Source organism: Siniperca chuatsi, linkage group LG9 (genome assembly GCF_020085105.1).
Source record: "Siniperca chuatsi isolate FFG_IHB_CAS linkage group LG9, ASM2008510v1, whole genome shotgun sequence".
NCBI lineage: Eukaryota > Metazoa > Chordata > Actinopteri > Centrarchiformes > Sinipercidae > Siniperca > Siniperca chuatsi.
The window spans coordinates 26,225,914-26,252,652 of NC_058050.1; the positions used below are offsets into that span (position 1 = coordinate 26,225,914).

Sequence of the window (26,739 nt, forward strand, 5' to 3'; positions counted from 1 at the left end):
GAAATATTGAATCAATTCCTGGAATCCGTGGTGAGAGGCCTCCAGTCTGGCTGCATTGATTTAGCGCATGGTCAGAATGAAATTATGACTATAACACAGCACAGCATTGCAGGGATGGGGAGAGCTGTGGGCGGACACTGTAACGCTGCTTTACTGACACTGACGGGAAAAAACACAAGGGGACAAGCAGGGTTTGGTAAAAAAAAGATGAATGTTTTATTTTAAGAAGTATTTTGTTTGCTTTTTTTTTTTTTTTTTCAAAACACCATCTGTCATGTTCTCACTGCAGCTCAGCAGTGTACAAAACTCCCCTGAAATTTTTATGTGGAAAACAAGAACAAATGGAATGTTATGGTCGAACGTATCTCTTCTGGGTTAAATGAGAACGGAGTAAAAGCCATGTCCAACAGTGGTAACCAGCCAATCAGGAACACATCATTTCATCTCAGGAGTCAGTACATGCTAATGACACAGTTGGTGTGCAATCAACTCTGATACAATTTACGTATCACACCTCCAGGTACTACAAACCGGTCAATGCAGTGCTAACATGTTCCTCGAGTTATGTGGGAAACAACAGCTCACATAAACCTTTATCTGTACCGATCACGCTAAGAAACCTTGGAGCACACGTTTTTCCATTTAATTCACGTCAAGGCACATTAAAAGCTATCTCAACCAGCAAAAAAAAAAAACAGGTAAAGACATGTGTATGCCATCACTCACTCCTAACTGGACTTCTATCCAAGGTGCTCTGCTCCGACTTCTAAATTGCACTATTATAGCTTTGGATTGGTCCCAGTCAATTGAAAACCAATCTGGTGATACTATGAGTTCAAATTAAGAAGTCACACGCAACGCAAAGCTACTATGACTATCATTTTGTAATGCAGGTGTCAGTTATGTCAGAGATCCAACAGAAAATACATTCCACATAATGGGAGTACAAGGTTTCATCATTTAACAGCTTGCCTGGCTGTCACCTTCCAAAAACCGACGGCTTTGCTTTGGTTTTCTCAAAAACAACAGTGGGATAACCTGAACATACACACATGAACCCATCCAGTGGGTAAATACACACACTAAGCGGTGAGCGACTCGACAGCTTGTATGATCCATGTGACAACCAAAACTTATGAAAAAAAAAAAAAAAAAAAAAAAACGTGCTCATATAACAGAAAATAAGAAGGTTAACATTCTAGCAGAGTTTGAAACATCAGCAAGGCACTCCTCATGAAGTGTCCAGTCACACAAAAATATATATCTGGCCATATTGGGATGCCCTGCTAAATGTCAATGGAAGAACAAGTGGTGCTCTGGAAAACCTCTAAATGCATGCATGAAATGCAAATTTCATTACAGAAAAAACAAACAAAAACAAATGCCATAGATGACCTCTAGGCTCTGGAGTCTTCCTACGTATCTATGGTAGGATGGACAGTCAACACAAGCCATTTTGAAAAGCAAAATGTAAAACGTGTCAACAGATGATCAACACACATCTGACCATTACAAATAAAGAATGCAAAAACAAACCTGTCCGAATATTATTTTTTTTTTTTTGCTTTGTACTGCACCTTTAGTAAGTTTCTTTCAAAGCAATTTGCTATGATACAGTACATTCATCAACAGTGACAAGAGGGAAAGGAAATTAAATCATCGTGCTGGCACCAAGATCCTGAGATGTTACTATTTTTGTTAAGATCTTACATTAAAAATATACACACAATCATTTGATCTAGCGCTCCCATTCCATTTTGACCTTAAGAAATAAATACCCTCAGTTATGCACATATTACCATCTAAATCTACTTCGAGAAGTACCTAATCCTAGGTACTGGTGCAAAATAGGAGTCAGTTTTAAGTGACCCAGAGTGTTTCACTGGGAGTACATCCAGCACACTAGCAGGCCGACAGCCAAAGCTGCCCCAGCACCGATGTTGAGCAGAATGGGTTTCCAGTACAGCCACTTCTCTCGTTTCCTCTCCGAGTCGCTCAGTCTCTGTTTCATCTGTTGGACCCTCTGTGAGGTGCTGGAAATCCTCTCCTCGCGGTGTCGCTTTCTGACACTGAAATTAGAGTCAGGTAAGGATAAGTAGTCAGCAAACAACAGTGACAAAATCCCATCAATCTCATGCACAGCGCCACTGATGTGCCAGAGAGTGATAGAATTATTACATAACAATGACAAACGAAACTGTAGGAAGAAGAAGAAGAGGGTTAGAGAACAGTTTCTCTGAGGTCTAAAAATAATTTCAAGGTGACATTTTGGTGCATAGATGGAAACAAAATCATTAAACTGAGCCTGTTCACACTGCGGAGTCCAAAGCAAATGCAGCATTGTTATTTTTCGACAACTGTGTCCTTTCTTCACAATGAACCTGACAAAAACGCCTGAGCTGTTACTTACTGCCCAGAGTTCTCTGCCATGTTGTGGTCTCGGCTGTCTGGATCTCCTGCCGGCAGGTGGTCTCCTGAGGCAGCCTGTGGCTCCAGGCAGGGTCCTGGCTGACCGTTGGGCCTGCTTTCCTTGAGTTGAGGTCTGGGTGGAGGTGGTGGCGGGGGCAGATCTGGCTCCAAGTAATTTCTAGACATCACTCTCTGCTTGCAGTGCTACAGGGGACGAGACACAAAGACACAACACACAAAGAAAAGTAAGTTTTCTCCCAACTTGTGACAGAGAGAAAGACAAACTTTGGCAAGCTAAGGAAATATTCTGGACCGCCCAAGATCGTCATTACCTCCACATTTGTGAATGTCTTTGATGACCAAATTCACTTTTGTGTTTATACATGTTTAGCTAAAATTTAAACAAAAAAACAAAAAAGGGCAAATACAAATGCAGATTGCTTAACAGCGTATGTATATAATACTTACATTTGAAGCTACTCTTGGCAGAATTTCAAGCTTGATAACTAGTTTCTGTGCTTTATGTGGGCCGTCTCAAAGACAGATGTTTGCTGGCAAATACAGTGCAGCAACATTCAAACGGCAGAGCTGCTTTTTTCAGCAGTTGTGGACTAAAATTTGTGGCTAAGAAATGTACTATGATGCTGAGAGACAGATCTTATATTGGTACAAGTTTTAACCCATGAACTAAAACTACATATAATATGCACTTTTCACAGAAGACATTATGACATGTCACAGGTGTAAATAATAAAATGAATGCTGGCTGAATTCCATTTAGCTGCTTCAGTTCCAGGGTCCTGGTATTGTGCATGCTGGCTCACTGTCACAGTTACTGGTAGACTTGAATGGAACAGAGCCATCGTTAATGTTATTATTAAAGCCCGTGCTGTTCGTGCTATGACGAGCTGTGAAAAAGGCCTGTGTGCATATGGCATGTGAGTACTGTATTAAGAATAGCCTTCACTGAAAACTGAACCGTTCCTTTAAAAACAGCTAACTCACCTAGATGCAGTAAGGTGAAAATATGAACACAGATTATAAAACAGCTTATGTATACAACACATAACTATCTAAGGCTGGCAGAAACTTAAACTCGACAACGTTGGCTGAGTTTCTTAGTAGGTGTGTTATACGGGATGCGTGTTAAAGACACATGTTTCACAACATTCAAATAGCATTTTTTTGTGATAGTTGTGGAATTTTGTCCAAAGATTTACTGTGATGCTGCAAGACAGAGTAATTCCAAAAAAGGACAGAGGCATTGTTGCAGTTTCGAGCCATCAGTTTTACTTAACTATTATCAGGAGCAGGTAGGAGGTGTGAGGAAACAAAATAAATACCAGGTGTGTCAGCTGATTTCTCACTCACATCAGTTAGGATGATGATGTCAGAAGCCTAATGGACATCTCTTCCTCCTCCTGATAATGGGTTTAAAGTAAAACCAAAAGCTTGAAACTGCAACAATGCCTGTCTTAGCCCATTAACTAAAACTGTATACAAAACAGACAGCACAATGGTTTCAGGAACAGCCTGTATTCTATGGAATCAAGTTGCAGACTTTGGCAGTCACCTGTCTGGTCTCAGATGTCAAGAGTTTCACTGACACTGGAGCTCACCAACAACGTGTGACTCATCTCTTTAACAGCTCAAACAGGAGCCCGACACATTTTACACGTGCGGTCTTACTCCCGAGCCTTGTGCCTGAGCTACCTGTGCTGCTGAGTTGTCTGTCAAGATGAGCTTGGCTCCCTCGATGACAGCCATGTAGGAGAAGCGGAGCTGGTCCGGGGTCTGGATCAGGCCCATGCGGTATTCCCTCATGTCCAGTAGCACCTTCTGTATGTCCACTGACGATGGGTTCTTCCTCCTGTCCATCTGCAAAACAGATTAACATGTTTAGAATACAGATGAAAAGGCTCTGCAGTTAAGCCTACAGTTCTCATGTATGGTAATGAAGTTCAGGGTTCCTGCTTGGGGTTTTCACAGGTCCACATGAGCCATGATACCCGAGACCTGATAAGGACTGAATCCAAAGGATATTATCTGTGACTGGCTATGGGTCAGGTCCCATTCAGTTTGGTAGGTCTGTGTGTCATTATGTGCAATACAGTGGATCTGAGTGGACCAGTATCAGCTGTTATCTTGATAGCTACACATGCCCTGTGTGGTTCAGACATACAGATGGGTGACAAATTGAAGGAAAAACCAACATGAAGTGTCTTAGTATGGAGTCCGGCCACCACGGGCCTCCAGATCAGCTTCAGTGCTCCTCGCCAAGTCTGTGGAACTCTATCAGAGGGATGAACACCATTCCTCCACCAGATAACTCCTCATTTATATATACACACAACCTTTATTTAATCAGGTCATCTCACTGAGATCAAGAGAGACCTGAGTGCAGCAGACAGAAAGAAAAACAAACATAGCCAGACATAACAAAAAGACATTTAGCATCAGAGACAGTCACAGACATCACTAAATAGATTTGAAGATTTAAAGTTTATATTATATCACTTGGTGTTATGGAGATGGTGATGGAGAGCGTTGTCTTACATGGTGGTCCAAAATCTTCCACAGGTCAAAATGATTTTCAAATTTAATATTAAAGCCCTTAAAAACTTGGCTTCAAATCTTCTGTATTCTCTATTACATTAAATATTCATTACTAACTAAAAAATAATCAGAAAACAAACATCTTTAGTTGTTATTTATTAAGAGGTTAACACTGAACAACTGACCTGCTTATTCAGTACAGTGTGGGTGTAGTTTGATCAGATTTGATGGACTGTGAGCAACAACCCCCCCAACTGTCATCAGAATCTGATTCAAATGTCGCTAAATTCTGACTAGTGCGAGGAAGAACATGACATCCCCTTTTTCTAAACCCCATCCACTGCAAACCAGTGGGAAGAGCACCGAGGAAAAAAATAGAAATACACAAATCTCTCATGTAAAATAACCACAACAAGAAAATTGTGTGTTCATGTAAGATTCCATCACTCATAGTAAGAAGCTGATTGAGGAAAAAATACGCTTTCAGGGCCTTTAAATCTATGGTCGACCATTACAACTCTGAGAACTGTATTACTTCTGAAATGGCTTTCCCCCTTTATTTCTATAAAATAGCCCGTTTGTCCAACACTTTCCTTGTTTTTGGGATTAGTTCTCTGACATTTGATAACTGATAGTTATGGACATGAATTTCTCACTTTTTTCCGCTGTTTAATTGTTGGCATATGCAAAAGCCATTGCCAGGCATCCATCTCCAGCAGTGGAAAGTAACTAAGTACATTCACTCAAGTACTGTATTTAAGTAACATTTTTTGGTACTTGTACTTAACTTGCATATTTCCATTTTATGCTACTTCGTACTTCTACTCCACTAGAATTCAGAGGAAAATGGTTTCAGAATCAGAGTCAGCTTTATTGGCCAAGTATGTGTACACATACAAGGAATTTGACTTTGGTTTTAAGTTGCTATCAGTGTTCTTACACACAGTTCCAAGAACAATTTACAGGTAGATAGAAATAGACATACAGCTAAAAACACGGACAACAAAGATAGGTAAAAATAAACATTATATACATTACGTATTGTATATACACAACACTATGTACATACAAGTAGGTGAAAAAATAGGTGTGTGTATATATATATATATATATATATATATATATATATAAAGCAACTATTTGAAGCCTAAATAGGTCAAAATTTTTATGTCATTAAAAAGCAAAGAGAAAATTCCAAAAAATATATAAATATAAGAATATAACAGAATATAAATTTGTGTAGCAGAACATTGTTTTTTCTTCCTTTTTCCTACCTTATCTCACGCCTCACCCCTCAGATTTATCTTGTGACCCTTTGGAGGGGGCCCGACCCCTAGGTTGGGAACCATGAAGTTAAACTACCTGTATACTGTATACACAGCAGCTAAAAGTAGCTCTACTTCGACCAGCTACAACAGTAAAATGCTACATGTGCATTGGAGCATCAGTATTAACAATCGCATATATAATAATATATCAGTCACAGGGGACATTTTGCTGCAGAACAAGCACTTTTACTGTTGATAATTTGAGTACATTTGGCTGATAATACTTGAAAGCAGGACTTTACTTGTAATTGAGTATTTTCACAATGTTGTACTCTTTCAGTTTTAAATTCCATACTTCTTCCAGACCTTAATCTCTCGAGCTGAAGATTTTGACTGGTATCCAGTGCCAATTTATGAAGACTTAACAGTATTTATGGCCATCTTGCCCTACCAACTGTCCAATATCATTCTATGGATGAAGATTATTCTTCACAGAAACAGATGTCAATACAGGTCAACCGACCACAGAAAAGGTGTCATTTGGGCCAATACAATAACATTCAGTATTTCCATAATTTTCTACTTTATCTTTTTCATTTTAAAATGTATCAAGCCAGGGGAAAAACTTGTGGATGGCAAAAAAAGACATTTCTCAGGTATTCACTGACATTTAAAAATGCATTCAAGAATCATTCCGACATGCTAAAACTTCTCCCTTTGCAGCTGTCACTAAGTATAGTCATATCATAAACATCTCATCTTACTTTCTTGCCATAACTTGAATCTCTTGAGTAATGTTTTAACTCTTTGTTTTCAACTTAAACATTAGGCAGCATTTCCCTTTAACGTTGACTGCATTGGGTTACATTCCCCCTCCCTGTTCTCACCAGGACCAGGCAGGTGTCCACCAAGGCGAAGGTCCCTGAGCGTCCAATCCCAGCACTGCAGTGCACCACTGGGGGCCCGTGCTCTGGGCCCAACGAGCCGGACTCCCGAACCTTAAAGAGGAAGTTGAGGAAGGAGGCGGGAGATTCTGGGACACCAAAGTCAGGCCACGTGGTGTAGTGAAAGTGGTAGATCTCCCTCGACTCCCCCGTCTACAACAGAAAACATGTGACGTCAGCCAATGGGGGAACTGAAATCACAGCATTTATCATCTCCATACATTTAGACTTAGATGCTGGATTTTACAATAGTTACAACCAGTCAAGATAATACAAGTTAAGTAATCTTCAGAACCAGTAAGCAAAGCAATGGAAATAACGCATTGTTTGATACAGTAACGGACGGCAATTTTCCTGAACTAGACACAGCAGTTTTCACCTCACAAAATATCATCTCTGAAATTGCCCATTTAAAAAAGATCGTTATCTAATAGTCTGCCTCTCATGCTCACCATTGTGTTTTGCAGTTCTAGCGTTCGGATTGTGTAATAGGATTGGTCCTCCTCAGAAAGTAGCCTGACAACAAACCCTGTGTCTGTGAAAGACATCTGTAGCTCCTCTGTGGTGGGCCAGTACTGTGCACACTTTTCCTGTTGAGACAAAAATGAATTAACTTAGTCTTGGATAGGAAGCCACATGCTCCCCAGTCTTCTGAAGGATGAGCTGACTGAAATCTTGCAGGATAAATGGACATTGATTGGGTGGGTATACATCACTGGGTGTTGACAGACTTTATTGGTAAGAGATTCCATGAATTCATGGAATCCATTTTTATCATGAAATCCCACTACCAATGTAAAGGAATGTGCTACGTACAAACAACGCTTTTCATAATGTTACTTGCCCTCAGTACTATTGACTATAATGATCCTGTGTTATACACTCCACAGGACTTGGCAGTTCGTTATCACAAGTCACAAATAGCCAGTTCCCACAAAGCATTGCAAAAGATTGAACTGACTTTAACCCTCAATCCTCATGAACTTTTCAGTGAAGTAGAAAACATCTTGTGTCTAGTAGTTAAACTTTTGAAATTAAAAGATATATTATATATATTTGCATTTTCATAGATTCTGGATTTTCCAATGAGTGAGAAGAGGTAGATGTAATTTTTACAAGAATTTTTAACAAGGTTATTAAACTTTTTTGCAGACAAACTATATCAGACACAAATTACTATTCAAAGCAGAGCATTTATATATGTGTTAAAACATGTCTGGAGGGGATCTTTAAGCATTTTGGGCTTAAAAGAATCTTGTGAAATAGCTATTGAGGTCTGATGAAGTGGAATGTTGAAGTATTCTTGATGTGGAATGTTTATCGAAAAGCAACAGATGACCAGAATAAGCAAGTTCAAATAGCATTTTTTTTCTAAAAAAGGTACGGTACAGTATGTTCTTGGATGGATTCATTTGAGTAAAATTAACAGCTCATATATAAAAACTCAAGAGAAAAAATTACTTTTTTTAAAACCAGCTAAACAAGAATTTTTTTTTTTCAACATTTTAATATTTTAACTTTGCCAGCAAATACATGTAACATTTAAATACAGAGAGATTAGTCCCAATGGACATAAGAATGACATACAAAGTCAAACTAACAGATAATGTATGCAAAGTGCTCTGTGTGTAGCAAGAACATCTACAGCTAATATTAATATCAAGATATGAAACCTTGAAACATGTCTCCCAGAACTTTTGAGTATAACAGACAACCGGGGGGAGGGAGGTTTGCTGAGGTGTACTCACAGATCCCTTTTCGATGATTCTGTTTAGCATTATAACAGCTTTGGAACACTGCTCCCAAATCATCAGCCAGAAATGACCACAGGTATTTCTCAAAGGCCCCTGTGGAAGCAAAAGAAAAAAAAAATGTACACCTGTCGTTATCAAAAGTTCACAAAACATCAAAGTGAAATCCTGCACATTCTTCTTCAAACGGCCCACAGATTTGTACAACGTATACTTGTGCAGACATTGACATTTACATTGCTTGTACTACAACGTACCTGAGAAAGAATGTAAGCTCTTTGGGCTTCTTCCACCATGACTAAACTTGCATTGATGTAGTCATTTTCAGAGTTTTCAAGTTTTACCCGACTGTGATCATCTGAAACCACACGAGAGATCACAGAGCAATTACAAATCGAGACATCATTCGCAGTAATACAGATTTGCATTAACAACCTTATTTGTCATAAGACTCACATGGACTGACATCTCTGTAGCGGTTCAAATTCCTATTCACTGGAAGTTTTGCCACTTTGTAAGAATAGTCACTGGCTTGGTTACGGATCTCCTGTTAGACAAAAAAAAAAAGTAGGAAGTATCACATTATGTTGATTTAGACGACAACAGTGATGGGAAACATTGTGAGACAAACTGGTGCATACATATGACATACACCTCCTGCCGGACTGAAGTAGTGGCCAGTAAAACTGACAGCATTCATGTAAATACCACGCACAGAGATAAAAGGTCTTTAATACAGTGTGTATTTTGTGCTAGATTGATTGAAACGGTCATCTGTAACTGATATGTACTGCTCTGCTTTGTTCTCATTGTCATTAGTCAATTTACAGTTTTGTATTGTTGGGTGCTGTTGTCTTTACTGCACAGTGTTGATTATGTGTATGAGGTGAGGCCAAGGATGATCTCCAAGCCTGTGCTGGACAATAGGTTTGTTATCTCTTTCTTTTTCAGTGAAAGATAAACTACTATTACTACTACTGATAACAATAAAAGCAACTAAAGACAAACACTAGATGTTGACAGGCACCAGAATAGTTTCAACACTGAAGTAAACATAAAAAAATAAATACAGTTACACTTCTACACATAGTTGTAGACCGTTGCTTTCTTTAGTTCTCAGTAAAACTGCAAGCTCGATGTTATTGACTGTGGAACTGTTTCTTGTATGAAACACAATATATATTTTCCTATGGAAGGCCGGGACAATTTATTAAGATACTATGATAAGATTTATCATCTTCTTTAATCTGGAAACTGGCTGTTTACGGTGTAACACCTGTATTTTAAGTGTGCGTGAGTGTTTGTAACTTTCAAACAGGGTGTTACATGAGCTAACGTTACAAAACATCTCCAGTTACGTGTTGTCCTCCAGTTAGTAGCTACATATTACGGGGTTATAGCCAGTTAAACCGGAACCGAAATATTCTAAACTAAATGCTGGGCTCTCTGAGACAGCTGGCGGTGAAACACATGCGCTTTTCTCTGGAAGTCCTGATGAGTTCTCAGAAACTGCAGCTGACGTCTGCTTAGCGTCAGCCAGCATTAGCTAACTGAGCTCAACTATGAAGACTGTGCCTGCACGTTTTCTAGCTACAAGCTTTCTAGCTACGGAAGTCAGCGACTACTAGCGCGGGTTACTAGTTTCTCATTCGTCTTCACTAAATAGCTTCTACACAATGTGATTAAGTCTATATGTTAAAACTATTAAACGAGTCGCATAGGAGGCCAAAAGTAACCACTTATTGGGAAAGGTGTGTAACGGGCTAGCTATCAAATAAGCTAGCTGAGTAAGTTAGCAAGCGATCGTCATAGAAACACGAGAGGCCCAGTGTGCCGACTTACATTGTAAAGGTTTTGCCATTTCCCGGTGGAATCAATGTCTTCAAATTCTTGCTCCATTATGGCGTAATTAGTGCCCTGAGCCACTTGCTGGATGATCACAGAGTGTTTGCAGCACCGTTCACTAAGTTACTCCTTTCTGTCAGCCATCTAAACAGCAGTCTGTGTAACCCTGGGGATCCCTGCGGGGAATCTGCTGCTCCTGCGTCCTGCACATGCACAATACTGGATGCACGCTGACTGACTTGGGTTGCCAGTTACGTGTCTATCTCAACCTACCAATAATAATTCAAGAAATTACTGCTGTGTGAGTGTTTTATTATACATATATATCGACATATATCAACATTGACCCTAGCAGTACACTTAATTTGAATTTTGATAGTTAGTTGAAGAGAACCAAACATAGTTATAATTTGTTTGTTGTTTTTTCACATTATACAGCAGGCTACATTAGACATACGTTAGCATACAATACAAAAAAACAAAACATTTCTGTCCACTCGTGTAAAAGTGTTCAATATGAGTGTCGATATAACTGTAGGTAACAGTTTTACTATACCTGGCAACCCCGGTGACTGGGGGAGGGCAGTTTAGCTAACATGTAACAAGATGTTACTTACTAATTTTAATATGACACCTGTACGTTTTCACATTACATTCAAATTACACTCTGGATGCTGTTCGTTTCGACAAGACAACTATCAGCATAAACGTTAACATTAAGTACCTAAAAACATTTATTTATTTGAAATTGGAGTGAATGCGCCCCTCTGTGGTCAACACCGGTGCACACACTCTCTGCACACACACGCTACGAGCACCCGCTACGAGCACCCGCCAAACATACACACACAAGTAGACACATGACAGGCCTGCTAGGTTACCAGTATAGCTAGTGTTGCTGGCATATCGTAGTTGTAATCATGTTTGTAGCGCGTAGTATCGCAGCAGATCATAAAGATCTAATCCACGATGTGTCGTATGATTTTCACGGCCGGAGAATGGCAACTTGCTCCAGTGATCAAAGTGTCAAGGTAACGTTAGTTAACGTGAAGTATACATCGATTTGCTAATGTTAGCCGCGTTAGCTGTCACAGCTATCTTGTTTTTACCCACATTATCAACAACCTTAGATTACTATTGAATTAACTGACTCTCATTTTCCACCAGTTGTTGACAGACGTTAATGTGAGGTCATTTGTTCAGTCTGCTGCTAATTCTGACTATGGAAGGCAGCTTTACCTTATTGAATTCAGCTAGTTTGCTAGCCATGGTGCCTGTAGCATACAAGCTAGGGTAGCTGTAGGTAAGCTGTGTAGCACAGTTTTAATGTAAACACTGTTGGCTGATAGCGAACAGTGTGCATTAGAAATAAAATATCCCTTGCATGTTTAGAACACCTGTAATTTAGAAGGTGCAATCTAACATTATTTGTAGCTAAACCAATTCAGAATCTCAAAGAGAAGAGCTTATCATATTCAGGGATGTCATGTTACTAGCTTAGCGAATGTGTCCACATAACTTGAATTTCAGCAATATTTCTTAACATTGTTTCACATCTTCTGTCTCTCAGGTTTGGGACAAAAGTGAGAATGGAGAGTGGCACTGCACAGCCAGCTGGAAGGTAAACTATTATTTTATCAGCCAGCCTGCTTGCATAACAGCATATTACATTTGTGTAATTTCCTTTACTCTGTATGTCCTACTCTGTGTCTCTTGTGGACTACAGCTTGAGATCTGACATCTTAATCGTTGGGGATTATGGATTTGTCTAAAGCTTTTTTTTCTCCTCTGTGCAGACACACAGTGGATCAGTGTGGAGAGTGACCTGGGCTCATCCAGAATTCGGGCAGGTTCTGGCCTCCTGCTCCTTCGACAGGACCGCCGCTGTCTGGGAAGAGATTGTCGGGGAGTCCAATGACAAGCAGAGAGGACTGAGCCACTGGGTTAGTGCAACTCTGGCATCCTTCTAAACTAGCAGAACAGACATTTATTTCTTAATCATAGCCAGCTCGTCAGCTCAGTAGCTCCTGCAGCGATCAGAATGATGGTACCCAGTAAGGTGTGTTTATGATAGTGAACCCTGCTAACGTGAAATGCTAATTCAGTTCTGCTGTAGTTTCCCTGTTAAACATGGCAGGTCACTGCTGAGAGTTACTTTGCCATAGTCTTCTGTTTGATACAAGATATTTCATGCTGTTCTGTTTTAGATAAAGAGAACCACACTAGTGGACAGTAGAACCTCAGTGACTGATGTGAAGTTTGCCCCTAAACACATGGGCCTGATGTTGACCACCTGCTCTGCGGATGGAGTGGTGAGGATCTACGAGGCTCCTGATGTGATGAACCTGAGTCAGTGGTCCCTGCAGCACGAGATCTCCTGCAAGCTCAGCTGCAGCTGCATCTCTTGGAACCCCTCAAGGTTAGACCACAGGCTTACTGTGTATCAAAAACTGATGAAATGTATAGATTTGAACATTTACAGTTCTTCTTCATTTCGCATAGATTATTTCCATCGATTAGTCGATGAGAAACTTAATCGGCAACTATCTTGATATTTTATTAATCGTTTAAGTCATTTTTCAAGTATAAACGAGAAGCATTTGATGGTTCCAGATTCTCAAAGTGAGAATTTGCTGCTTTCATGTTCTTAACACAACAATAAACTGAATATCTTTTGTGTTTTGGACTGTTGGTTGGACAAAACAAGACATTTGATGATGCCACCTTGAGAAATTGTGAGAGGCATTTTTCACCGTTTTCTGATGATTTATAGACTAAACGATCAATCGATTATGAAAATAATCGTTAGTTGCAGCCCTAATAAGAAGTAAAAAGGAATGCATTGGCTGTGTTGAATTAATAAAATGAAACAGATTGTTTTCTCATTTCTTCTTACCCTCTGTTCCTGAAAACGCCAGTTAGTCTTTATGTTAGTATAACACACATCGTCATCTAGACATTCTGTCAGGAACTGCAGGTAAATATTAGTTGTGTGGAAGCTGATGACCCAAAATTTTACAGATACAGTTCTGTTGAACTGATGAGATCCATGACATCAGTGGCTGAGATGGCTGAAAGAGGGATAACTCGTTTAAGAAACGCTCATTATCTCTGATTAGTCCCACGTTTTCAGTGTTGTCACGGCTGGTCTTTCTGCCAGCAGATACTGTACTGCCGTACCACACTGCTGTGAAACTAGTGCGTCTCTGTGGCACCATTACTCCACACAGCTTCATTCACTTCTACTGATAATGGACAATAGGCCTTTTAACATGTCACAGTGGGACAAGCACAGGTGTTAATAATGCAATGAATGGTGGCTAAATTCCATTTAGTTGCTTCAATTTCAGGCTCCTGGTATTGTGCAAGCTGGCTCACTGTCATGGTTTACTGGGAATAGAACAGAGCCATCATTAAAGTTGTAAGTAACACCTGTGCTTTTCCTACTAAGACAAGTCAAGTCAAAATGTCTGCTGTGAAAAAGCTTATTGCATTGGTTCCGAAATGTAATACTTATAAATAAAAACGTTCCCCTGCTCACAGAGCCCCTATTGCCCTTCAGCAACCTGGTGGGAAAACATTGCTGCATAAAATATAAAATAAAATATACTGCAGAGCACATATCAAAATACACATGCTATTAACCTCAGTTTGTGGAATGGAGTATGAAAAGTAATGCTCAGTGTGAGTGTTTGTAACAGCAATGTAATCATGAATCTTTGTACAGCCTTTTCTACAGAAACAGTAGTAGCAGGAAGTGAAATAAATAAACTTTGTAGTAAATTCTGGCAATGACCAATAACTTTGCCTCATTAACTAGCAATTTTTTTCTGCATATTTCAGGAGTTGGACACTCCATTTAATCATTTATCTTTACATTAAAAAAAGAAAACAGTTACAAATCTTACATTCACTACTTTGGGTAGTTTCAAACATTCAGACTACTAAACTGGCAGACTATTGTTATATTCAAGACATTCTGTAACTTGACCTTTTTTTAAATGCAAGATTTTCTACTGCTGAACTTGAAAACTAAAACTGTGACCGTCCAACAGCGTAGTGGAGTTTGAGGATCTGTCAGTGTAATCTTGTGTTTTTCTCCCCACCACTCAGCTCTCGTGCCCACCCGCCAATGTTTGCAGTGGGGAGTGACGACAGTAACGTAACGTACGGTGGGAAAGTTCAGATCTATGAATATAATGAAAACACAAGGTAGGTATTCCTGTGGTGTATACCAATATAAACAATACAAATTTTTTTTTTTTTTTTTTTTATAATTTTTTTAAACCATTGTGAAAAAGGAAATATGCTAAAGCAGAGACGCTGATGACCGTCACTGATGCAGTCCATGACATTGCATTTGCGCCAAACCTGGGAAGATCTTTCCACGTGCTCGCCATTGCAACAAAAGATGTCAGAATCTTCAAGCTCGTTCCTATGAGGTTATTAATTCAGTTTTTTCCCCCCCTCTGTATTGTCAGAATTGTTAAATATGACTGAACTGAGAAGCTACCACTGTGTAAATGAAATTTCTATAACTTGGATCCATCTAACAGGAAGGAGAGCACCTCTACAGGACCCACCAAGTTTGAGGTGCAGATTGTGGCTCAGTTTGACAACCATAACTCCCAGGTGTGGCGTGTGAGCTGGAACATCACCAGCACCCTGCTGGCCTCTTCCGGGGATGACGGCTGTGTTCGCCTCTGGAAAGGTGGGAGGTTTTGGTTAGCTACTGTTAATCAGAATCAGAAATACTTTATTGATCCCCGTAGGGAAACTCTTTGTTACAGTAGCTCGCCTTTACATCAGTGCACGCAGGAGAAGTACTAGAAAACGATATGATACACTATAAAACAGGTCAGAAAATAAATTATCAGGTCGGTATAAGTATAAGATAAACTAAGTGTTGAGTACCAAGTGGATTTACTGGTTGATGATGAAAGTACAGTATAAAATACAGTGTCACCAAATATGTAATAAGTAATAGTAATAAGCGGAGGTGCATGTACTGTCAAGAGTAATAGAGGTATATAATATCAATACAATAAATAAGAAAAACTAACATGGGAAAAATAATATTGCATGGAAGTAGTACACAGAATATTGCACAATTATTATTAATGAAGGCGGAGATGTAATGCTCAATGTCCAGTTTAGTGACCTAGGATCATACAGTCTGACACTTAGAGGGAGGAGTTAAATAGTTTGATGGCCACAGGCAGGAATGACTTCCTGTGGCGCTCTGTGGTGCTTTTTGGTGGGATAAGTCTTCCGCTGAAGGTGCTCCTTTGCTTGACCAGCACATCATGGAGCGGGTGGGAGACACTGTCCAAGATGGCATGTAGTTTGGCCAGCATCCTCCTCTCTGATGACTGCTCATCTGTCTTCCTTTCATTTTAGTGACGGCTATACTGAAAGCTGTTTTTTTTTGTGTTTGTGTAACATGTTTAAAATGTTTTTTCAATGCTGAGTAAACACTGACTCTCACCAGGCATTGAGTGACTTTGGCTTATGCGTTGTTGGTATCGAATCGGGCTGTCCAATTTCACAAACAGAGCTGAAGTACTGAAATGGATTATTAAACCTGCTATAACAGATTTGTTTTGGCCATTTCGAGCCAGCGAATACGAGCTGTGAAGTCTAACGTTGACTCTCCTTTGAACGTTGTTTTGGTCTCCACTAACCCCTGAGAACAATGTTACCTCCTGTGTCCCTCTACAGCTAACTACATGGACAACTGGAAGTGCACAGGCATCCTGAAGGGAGACGGCAGCCCACTCACTGGCTCGTCTGGTCAGCCCACAGCCATGAGCACCGTGGTGGGCTCCTCTGTTCAGACCTCCCAGAATGCCCTGAACGGGATGTCCGCAGGAAGGTAGGTGGTGTGGTGTGTCTGACGCCACTCACCCAGTCCAACCCGAGCCAGTCAGAACTGACAACTTATTATGCCTCACACTGACTGGGACTGCAGCTGCTCACTGACAAACTCCCCGGGCCCACACTGACCAAATGTTGCACTCATGCAAAGAGCTTGGCTTCCGGCACACAGGTTGTCAGCATCAAGCCTGTGGAGTTGGATGTGTTTTTTTTTTTTTTTTTATTTCCTCTTGATGTGCATCAGACATTATAAGAGTGGTTTCATGTTTCCACTTTGCATTGTCAGTGTTAGGGCCAAACATTTTCTTGGTATAAAAAGTATAATAAACCTGTTTATATAAATTTGATATGCGACTGTTATTTCAAATGCTAGAGCTATTTTGGTATATACAGCAGAACCACATTATTTTGTAAATATTGCGGAATTAGCATTAGAATGAATAGCTTCAGTCTACTACATCTCAACATCTTTGTGACTATTTCCATTTTAAAGGACCAGTGTGTAAGATTTAGGGGGATCTATTAGCAGAATATGGCAGAAATGGAATATAATATTCCTAAGTGTATAATCACCTGAAAATAATGTTTTTGTTACCTTTTGAATGAGCCCTTTATATCTACAGAGGGAGCGGGTCCTCTTCCACGGAGGTCGCCATGTTGCACCGCCACGTTTCTACAGTAGTCCAGAACGGACAAACCAGCCACTGGCTCTAGATAGGGCTGTTCGCGTTTTTTGCGAGTTTCGCGGGGCGGGGAGGGTGATGCGAGCGGTATTCAGTTGGTTGCAATCTGCAACCTCGCCGCTAGATGCCTCTAAATCCTACACACTGAGCTTCGATTGAATTGCTCAAGTTAAAGGACCAGTCATTTTCTCAACATTTTTTCTCTTCATTTCACTTTTCAATTTGAATGTATCCTTGAGCAAGTATTGCCAAACTCTTTGCTGAGCAGAAGGGCAGCTTGAATGAACCTCATTAACCAACTAATAACATCAGAAGATAATATAAACACACACAGTATGGGTATGAATACAGCCATTGTTATTTATGGATTTAAAGCCAGACTATGTAACTTTTTGAAGGAAGAGATAACACATTCTTTCTTCTACAAATAAAACATTGAATTCATAAGCAATAAAACTCACCCTTTCTCAATTGAGTACACTCGGGGGTTTTGTTGTTCCAGCCTTACTTTACTATGTTAGCAAAACTTTTGGTAGACATTGCTTTGTAATTGCATTGTTTTGTTTTAGCGTTATTATCCTGTAATTGTCCCTTGCAGCCACAGTTGTCGCTGTTCAGCAAAAGTTACATACACTTGCTTTAAAATTTGGTTATAAATGAGCGGCTATTAGCATTTGGTTTTATTTGAAACAGAGTAAAAATGCCAGTGGACAAACAGTGTTTGAGCTAACACTGGTTACCTCAGAGTTGGTATGTGGCTGTGTTTATGTTCAACTTAATAACCTCTAACTTAACATCTGTATTTACCAGTCTTGTTGTTTTTGACTTAACTCTTGAGTCACCTCTAACCTGAGTAACACAAGATCTGTGTACTGTATGACATTCTATGTTATAGAATAATTCACTTTGCAACCAAATTAGATTTTAATGCATTTTATAAAATTACTTTGCATAAAAGTGTCCTTGCATTCCAATTCCTTGTTGACAAAAAATGAGTGACAGTGGGGTTTGTTGAAGTAATGTGGTATTGTACTGCTTGTTGCATGCAGGATTGGCAAGAGAGCTTCCTTTGCCCCTCCCCTGCGGCAGCTGACCTCTCCAAAGATATACCAGCATCCTGCATATTACTAATGTCTCCTCTGCATCAGCTACCATTTGCCCTCGTGTTTGAAATGTGTGTGAGTCATGTCCTCGCTGAATACTTGGGTATTACTGGTTAAGGACTGCATGGTTCTGTTCTTCACAGCTTCCACTTTGTTTTGAGTCCAACATGTTTGCACGTTTTAATGACATTGCACATACACCTTCTACTCTGTCTGCCATTCTCCTCCCCTTTTTTTTGTTTCTAGAGCACACATGCATCCTTTCTCCTTTTAATCTCTCATTTCTACTTCCTTTTATGTGTTTCCCCTCTGTATTCCATTGTCACCGTCTTCTCCCTGTCCATGTATTTGTCGTCTTCGTCTCCTTCCATTTTTTTTTTTTTTTTTTTTTCCGTTGCTTCAGGTATTTCTTTCCGCCTCTGGATCTTCCCAGAGCGGGGACCAGGTATGGTCACCTGCTGCCTCCCTCCTCTCTCATAGAGCACTGCGATGCTGAACCCGTTCAGCCTCAGCAACAGGCTCTTCCCCACAGACTCTCCTCTAGGACACTGCTGCCCTTACCAGAGGCTGAAGGGCAGTGACATGGGGGTATTTTAGCTAAAATAAGACGGGACCATGTTGGGGGATAGGCATGGGGCCCCACAACTGCCATTCATTTCTAATAAAGACCTTCATTTTTTTCTCTATTTTCTGTTTTGTAATGTTTTCTTCTTTCTCCTGTGCATAAATTAGAAACGGTATTGGAAGACATGAAGATTTTGTTAAATTTGCATTATATTGCCAGGAAATCCATTTTGATAACCATTTTAATGGTTAGTCTGTGAATAATAAACTAAACACTTCCCATATTTAGCTTTGTATTCTAGTGCTTTAAGTGCATAGACTGTGCAATAATAAGCACATCCATGTATTGTTTTGGGCCATGAAACAACATCAGTGTAATCTGGTAAATCAGAAATGGAGAGGCAATGTTTTTGTTTTTTGCCGAAGGTCACTGACAACCTCAGCCATCAGTGCCTGCAGAGGAAATGTTTGGAATTATCACTTGGTGCTCATGGAGGTCAGAATAAATACTTATATTAAAAGAATGTTATTTTTGACTATTTTTCCTTCACATATGCAAACAGAAACTGACTGCATTCATTCATGAATGACTGATTACCATGTGAGACAGCTCTTCTATGGAAATAGCACATGATTCATTATCACACATGTTGGAGATGGATCCACTGTATTTTTGAATCTTATGTTGGGTGAGAAAATCACAGTTATCCTGAACACTTAATGAATGATATTCTAAAACTTATGAACTGGTTAACTGGTGAACATGGTTCTCTAGAAACTGACTGGATGAGGCCTATTTTATGAAACTGACAAATCTGGAACAGCTCTAATTCAGTTGTTGTTTCAGGTACGATTGGACCTGCTGAAGTGTCTCTGAGCAAGTAACTGATCCCTACTAATTCCATGGCTTTTGTGTTGTTGCTGAACTTGACTTCATGGATACAAGAGATTTCCCTGTGGGGATCAGTTAAGGAACACGTGTGAATATGAGGCATTTCTCTTAAGTTAGGGAAATAAACAGCATGTCATTTGTTTTGACAGGGAGGATACAATTTCATTCCATGGCTCTCAAAAACTGGAATGCATGGGATGGCAGTTCTCTCAGCAGGCAGCTGTCTGCTAACCAAGGCATTCTTGCAGCTGCTTGGCAGAACACATGATACAATAAACTCCACTTGGCCATTAACTATCATACTGTACACATTTGGTGTTATGTCCTTGTGTACTACAGAAAAAAAACATCTGGGGAGCTAATTTTAAAATAACTTGATTCTGCACGTTTATTTCTATAAATCTCTACAGTTGATTTTTTTTTTAGTAGTCATTTATATTGCCATTATCAGATACATTATGGCTGGAGTCTAAAAATAAGCACCCCCCCTTCTTTCATTCAACTTGTAAGGACAGACACCCGATTGATAAATAGGCTATTTTCCAAAAATGTCCCAAGTGTCCAAGCCCGAAAGAAATGACATGAATCCCATCCTATCATGACTGACGATTTCCTCCCTCGCAGTTTTGTTGTCCAATCAAATGGGTTTAAATTAGTTAAGTGCCGCCCAAATGACATGACGCTCACGCGGGCTTCCTGTGGTTTCTGGGCGCTGCTTGGTCCTCCAAACTGTTGCACGGTTTGTTTGATATGCTTGATTTTAAGCAACAATGAAAAACTTAAGTGTGTGGGAAGTTACTTTTGGAACTTAACCACACCTTGCAACGTGTCTGCATCAGTTTATAAAGACGAAACTCGAGTTGGAGAAGAACCGTGGTCTCTCGGCCCGCTTGTGGAGTATTGAATGTGAGTTGAACTCCAACTAACGTTTACATTATGATTTAATTGTCTTGTTGAAATGCATTAGTCTTGAAAGAATTGGGTTAGGGTAGCAAACAGGTAGTTAAGTTATATATGCTGTCTTTAACTTGTCTTCTTGCACACTTCCCTCTAACTTAATAAGCGAAGAAAGTGGCGTAGGTAACTCAAATTTAGAGCGTGCTTGCGAGTTTGACAAACTCTCTTGTTTTTAGCATGTAGCTAACGTTAAAAGTTAGCTAACCTAGCGTAATTAGCTAGTTAATTGCTCTCAATTTGTTTTGTAGTTAGGCCAACATGTAAAGCGCAAAACAACATACATGAAAATATTCTTATTTAGCAAACGACTACCTTTTTATTCACTGTTATTCACAGTTGTAAGGTGGTATCAACGAACTGATTTCTAAATAGACACACAATTCAAATGGTCCCATCCGTGCTAGTGCACTGTAAAGTTTGCGTACGTTATTGGACGTGTTTTGACTTCTCAAAGTAATAATATACTAACCTGCCGTTTGTTTCTCCTTTTTTATTTTTCCCTAGACATTACAGATGGTCTTCACTTGAACTGAAGGCAAGCCACATTTGGCTGTCACTCTGCTCCATTCAAAAACATGGCAGACAGTTTTTATAAGTTGGAAGATGAAGCCTTCCCCAGTTTCCTCTGCAAGTCTCTGGACAGCACCAGTGGCCGCGCCACGCTGGGGAATGTGACATTGGGTTCAGGCCCAGGACTTCCAGTGGCTGCCTCCACTGTAGCTAAAATTAGACCGGGCTCTGACAACAGGTGGGAGCATGCTGCTGCTGCTTTGGACAGATGTGACTTGTTGTAGAAACATGCGTTACTCTGAATGTTAACTATGTTAACAATCAGTTGTTTTGTGAAAGCCGTGCTATGTGCTCTTGTTTTACAGAGGAGATCCTGTTGAGGCGTCATATCTGGAGGGCAGAGAGCTGCAGCAGGCCAGCTCACAGTCATCTGTTGGAGAAAAGTTTGCCCTCAGCTTCAAAGATGACTTGTAAGTATATACATACATGTAGTTCGCACTGTTGATTTATGTTTTGTAATGTTGAAGTCTGTAGAAAAAAGCTTTATGTTCTAGTTCCTAGAATTGTTTTGTAATTGCTGATTTATTTATTTTTTTCTCTAACTGTTGTCACCTAAAGATTGTCACCTAAAAGTATAAGCCATGCTGTAAATTACTATATATGTATCTCAATGTACATTATCTCTTAGTGAGCCAACCCATGTAGGTTGAATTATTTAATTCTTTGACTGTAGAGTTCCTCTCTGTTGAATGTACATAACTGTAAATCATACTAGAATTAATTTTAGTACATTTTTTTTTGTTTTACGTTGTATGTATTTCTATGAAGGCATTTCTGTTATTTTTGTGGACATTCATAATGTCTAACTGTAGTAATTTATTTTTACACGTTTTTTTTTCCATGTAATTTTTACGCGGTCCTAATTCTTTACATCCCCACCTGAATTACAGGGACAATGCGGATGACTTCATTGCAGCCCATCGTCTTTCAGACATGCTGGTGAAGATTAATCTGAATGAGAGTGCATCTCATAACCAAGGCTCCATGCTGGGGCTTCCTCCCACACAGATGGGCTCAGTCCACGGCCGGCCCACAGAACTTGGAACAGGTAAAAGCTCTTGCTCCTGTCTAGCTTTATAGGTATAACACTGTACCAGTATTGTCCAGCCCGAGACTCAGTAAAAGAAATAATTCACTTTTTCTTTGGGTGATACTAATGGACTTTGTTTTTCTGTCTCCTCTGACAGATCTGTCAACAGGGCTTCTGACATTTGCCCAGTTTGGACATAAAGATAGTACAGATGCAAAGGTACCAATTTTGGTGGCTCTTTCGTGCAGGTTTTTATCTTGCAGTAATTTATAGATCCCAAAAGGCCTAACCTGGCCTCTATGTATGACATATTTCCTCCCCAGTTCCTTACAGAAAACTTATGAGGAAAAACAAGTGAAATCCTATTTTCAAATATAGGTATCGGTTTTGATTTTAAACCATGACTTCCATGCAAAAATGTCTTTATCTCCAACAAATCTGTGATCAACTACTTTCCATTCTGTTCCCCTTTCCTGGACCATCCATACAGGCTCAGCCCTTACCAGCTACATCTGAGGAGGACAGCGACCATTTCAGTGGCAGTAACTCAAGCTTCCTGGCAAATGAGAAGCTCATCTCTGTGGACAGCATGAACAGCGATATCACAGGTATGACTTGCATTCATCTTTATTTAAAAAAAAAAAATAATAATAATAAATAAATAAATCCTGCATAGTATTACATGCTTATTACACTTTGTACACTTAATACATCCATGATATTTTAATTGCAGAAAATAAACATAGATTGCCGACATGTTGTCAAAACTTGACTCATGTTGTGAACATGTGTTTGGTTCCCAGATGATGACATTGATTCGAACAACCTGCCTGATGATGAGCTGGAGCTGTATTTCAATAAGCTGGTGCCTCCTGCCATGCAGAGAGGCAGAGTGGAGGGCCAGGAGATTCCTGCAACAGTAAGACTCTTCTCCCCTTTGGAACACTTTGTACTTTACCAACTTGTTCTCTTACACTTTACCAGCATTACGAAGCCATTAGAAAACAAGTTTAACTTAAAGTAACTTTTCATTCAACTCTCATTCACTTAATCTATTTGTGTCCCCATTAATACATTTCATTGTTCATAGGGACTGCAGGGTGCTGCTGATGACACATCAAACCCAAGTTCTACAGAACCAGAACAGTATAGACACCAGTTCCTTGATGACTACAATCAGGTGAGCACATTTACGTCCTCGCTGTTTTGTGCCCATGTTCTGCTTCCAGCTCATATGGTTTAAGTATAAATATGAGCTTCCTGCATGAAAATATTGTTCCGTTTCGGAAATATCACCTGGAAAATTATAGTTTGGCAAGTGACCCTGATTGCTTCGATTTTCTTAATTATAAAGTTACCATCCTCTACAATTCTGTCATGACTTTGATGAATCATATATTGGACTCAAATCAAACAACCATTAAATGTCGTTTCCCCCCCCCCCAAAAAAAAGAAGAATTTATGTTCCATTTTGGAACTTTGTGTTTTTTTTTATAATGTCTTACTGTATCTTGTGTACCTTTTTTTTTTTTTTTTTTTTTTTTTTTTTTCTTTCTTCTTCTTCTTCAGGAGGACTTCCAGATGCCTCACGTGCGTCTGGCTGCTACAGGTATGGACTCTTGTCCTGCCAGTGATGAAGACACTGAGGATGAGCTGGAGTCTGCCAGAAGGAACAGCAATGCTACCAGGACACGGCTGCTGCCCAGCACCTCCAGACAACTGGTCAGAAATGGGAAAACGATATTGTTATCCGATTTTTATTTATTTATTTTATTTAATTTTTTTTAACTCTCAAAAATAGAATTATCAGTATTGGCCTCCTAATTCCAGTATCGAGTAGCTCCATCATTCTTATCAAAATGTACTGTACAACAGCGTTTTGCTTTATGCAATTTATGTTTTTGTGTGTGTGTGCGTATCTACATGTTGGTACAGGTCGGAGAGAGTAATCGTCCCAGTTTCAGGCCGGGCTTAGAGGGAGGCAGTTCTGATGATGAGGCTTCCACTGGCCGCGGCGGTCCCTCTCTGTCTGGGATTGAACACCGACGATCTGCCGAGGGACAAGTCATCAACCCTCCGGTCACAGGTGCAATATGCAGCTTAAATGATTGTCCTTCACTGCCTTATTTATTTATTTTTTCTTTTTGGCTCTGTGGCTGGTTTTCCTACTTTCTTGATATTTCAAAGTGAATGCATGTTAAGGCTTGATATGCATTCATCAAGGAGCTGTTTCTTGGTAGTTTTGAGGGAACGTTAACTTACTTCAGACAGATTGTTCTGCCAGCCAGTCGGTCTAGTCAGTCTCCTCAAACCTTAAGGTGACCACCTGTTTGTTGTGTCATTGTGCATCTCCAGGGGATGGAGGAGGTGGGGATGGGAGCAGTGGAAGTGAGGAAAGCGGAAATGACGGTGGAGTTTCGACCATCACTCTCCCAACGACTAACGTCCAGACAACCTATGATGCCCTGCGCGGGCTGGGGATTGTGGGAAGCAGTGCTGTTGGTGAAGATGAGGAGGTTGATTTGAATAATCTGCCAGGACATGGAAGGAACGGTCTTTCCAGACATACTGAGGTAAGAATGAGGCTCACTTCGGGCACTTTGGTGTATACAGGTATAATTAATAACATTAATAATGGCTGCATTCCATGTAGCAGCAAGGTGGCTCATTGGCGCACCTAGGAACAGAGGTATCGTTAATATTATCAGACACACCTGTGTTTTTTTTTTTCTGCAGTGAGGTTTATTCTTGCTGTTTTTGAGATTTCATACACAGTTTTGTGCATATTGAAGACTTCCATTTTGTACGCCTTTTTTGTATATACTTTTTGTCTGCCCTCCATAATATGGATTTTATTGACACACTGTTGTAATCTATAGTTTTTTACTTTTACATCTAAAGAGTTTTTTTTTTTTTTTTTTTTTAAATCTGCTGCTTGATTTACATGATGTTTTGCAGATGGGTGACCGTGTGGGTCCTGTAGGAACAGGAGAGGCCAGCTCCTCTTTGGGGGCATCAGGGGGAGCTCAGAGGCTTTCTCCCATCAACTGGAGCATGGTCCTGGACCGGCAGGAGGCACTGGTGAGTACATATGCATGACAACTCTAATGTAACTAGAACAGGCTGCTGGTGGGCATTTTAATCAGGCTATTCCGTGTATATATTTATTTTTTGATATAGTGTGATACTGCTTGCTTTCATATTTTTTTGATTACCTCAAAGTACTTTACTAATTCCAGTGGAGAATTCAAATGATAACTCCCTATGAAATTAGTGTAGTATGAAACAGCCACGGTTGCAAAAGTTGGTGATAAACAGTTTGTAGTTGGCTAGAAGCATGAGAAATGGAGATCCATCATCTCGGCCTCCAAACAGTCACGCTGTCAAGTCGCGGTGCAGCGCTCCTCCGTTGCACCAGACAAACTCAGCAATGGAGGAGGCTGGTATACATTGCGATGTTCCATGCTGCAGTCATGGCTCTGATGCACTTCCATCACTCTGGATCTAACGTTGTTGTTGTGTGCTGCACTGTGAGTGACGCAAAAGACACTTTGTAATTTTACCTCGCAGATCATCATAAACAGGCGGGGGGGTGTGACATCATCCTCTGCTCAGGACGCCATTACTCCACTATATCTTTTTATATAGCAACCAATGAGTCAGCTAGGTGTTTGTTATTCAAGACTTGGGGTGAAGTATCACTTCTAAAAAAAACAAAACAATGTTTGTTGAAATAAAAACAATGTGTCAGTTTGTGTGCCTGTTTCATACTGAGGACCATTAGGCCCAATGTTTTTAATTATTTTGTTATACAAACCCTCTATGCTTTTGCCACTAGCATGAGGTGAGTGAAAAGTGTTGACTGTTGCATAAACAAGAAGCTGTGAAGCACTGCACAATGAGCTTTTAAGGTTCTGTTTGTCAGTGTGGTTCTGATTTGAATGCCAGGATGCCATGGAGAGCACAGAGTCTGGGCCCACTGTTGACCGACTATTGGACTCAGTCTACCTAAGAAGTGGAGCTGGACTCAGGAGACCTCAGGACACAGAAAACCTAATTGTCTCCCACCTTCAAGACACCCAGGGGAGCTTCCACCTCTCCCAGGTACAATATGTAACAGGGAGGAACAGGTTTTCTAAATATGTTAGCCATTTGTTCCTAAATGTGAGCAGTATTTATATGCAAACAATGAAAATATAGAAACTCTTATGGCAATCTGGTCATTTAAGTTGAGTTTGGGCTTTGGCAAAACTTCACCTACTGGCAAAGTGCATGGAGAAGGCAATCTTG

General features: G+C 40.0%; 3 protein-coding genes across 5 annotated transcripts in view; 2 read left to right on the top strand and 1 right to left on the bottom strand.

Annotated features, from left to right (window-relative positions):
* Positions 1–192: 192 nt before the first annotated feature.
* On the bottom strand, positions 193–11,023 carry ptpn2a (protein tyrosine phosphatase non-receptor type 2a). The gene is made up of 9 exons (XM_044209471.1): positions 10,771–11,023; positions 9,385–9,475; positions 9,186–9,286; positions 8,926–9,024; positions 7,630–7,767; positions 7,121–7,330; positions 4,123–4,287; positions 2,411–2,613; positions 193–2,069 (listed from the first exon to the last, which is right to left on the bottom strand). The coding sequence occupies exons 1-9, from the start codon at positions 10,825–10,827 to the stop codon at positions 1,880–1,882; spliced, it is 1,254 nt and encodes a 417-aa protein (XP_044065406.1). The 5' UTR covers positions 10,828–11,023; the 3' UTR covers positions 193–1,879.
* Positions 11,024–11,543: 520 nt separating this feature from the next.
* Positions 11,544–19,122, top strand: seh1l (SEH1-like (S. cerevisiae)). 2 transcript variants are annotated; one of them, XM_044209472.1, is made up of 9 exons: positions 11,544–11,804; positions 12,344–12,394; positions 12,570–12,716; positions 12,981–13,192; positions 14,887–14,985; positions 15,075–15,215; positions 15,330–15,484; positions 16,495–16,648; positions 18,840–19,122. In XM_044209472.1, the coding sequence occupies exons 1-9, from the start codon at positions 11,694–11,696 to the stop codon at positions 19,015–19,017; spliced, it is 1,248 nt and encodes a 415-aa protein (XP_044065407.1). In that variant the 5' UTR covers positions 11,544–11,693; the 3' UTR covers positions 19,018–19,122. The 2 variants fall into 2 exon arrangements, with proteins under 2 accessions (XP_044065407.1, XP_044065408.1); XM_044209473.1 differs by lacking the exon at positions 18,840–19,122 and adding an exon at positions 18,383–18,741 and having other exon boundaries at positions 11,545–11,804.
* A 1,471-nt stretch (positions 19,123–20,593) lies between these two features.
* The window catches only part of cep192 (centrosomal protein 192), a 34,500-nt gene continuing 28,354 nt past the window's right edge, over positions 20,594–26,739 (top strand). The window contains exons 1-13 of one of the 2 annotated variants that reach the window (XM_044209469.1): positions 20,594–20,798; positions 21,354–21,597; positions 21,725–21,829; positions 22,310–22,467; positions 22,607–22,668; positions 22,940–23,057; positions 23,253–23,368; positions 23,540–23,629; positions 24,019–24,171; positions 24,385–24,535; positions 24,805–25,022; positions 25,408–25,530; positions 26,398–26,553. In XM_044209469.1, coding sequence (XP_044065404.1) covers positions 21,425–21,597; positions 21,725–21,829; positions 22,310–22,467; positions 22,607–22,668; positions 22,940–23,057; positions 23,253–23,368; positions 23,540–23,629; positions 24,019–24,171; positions 24,385–24,535; positions 24,805–25,022; positions 25,408–25,530; positions 26,398–26,553 — 1,623 coding nt within the window. In that variant the 5' untranslated portion in view covers positions 20,594–20,798; positions 21,354–21,424. The remainder of the gene's footprint in view (positions 20,799–21,353; positions 21,598–21,724; positions 21,830–22,309; positions 22,468–22,606; positions 22,669–22,939; positions 23,058–23,252; positions 23,369–23,539; positions 23,630–24,018; positions 24,172–24,384; positions 24,536–24,804; positions 25,023–25,407; positions 25,531–26,397; positions 26,554–26,739) is intronic. The other variant, XM_044209468.1, reaches the window with a different exon arrangement.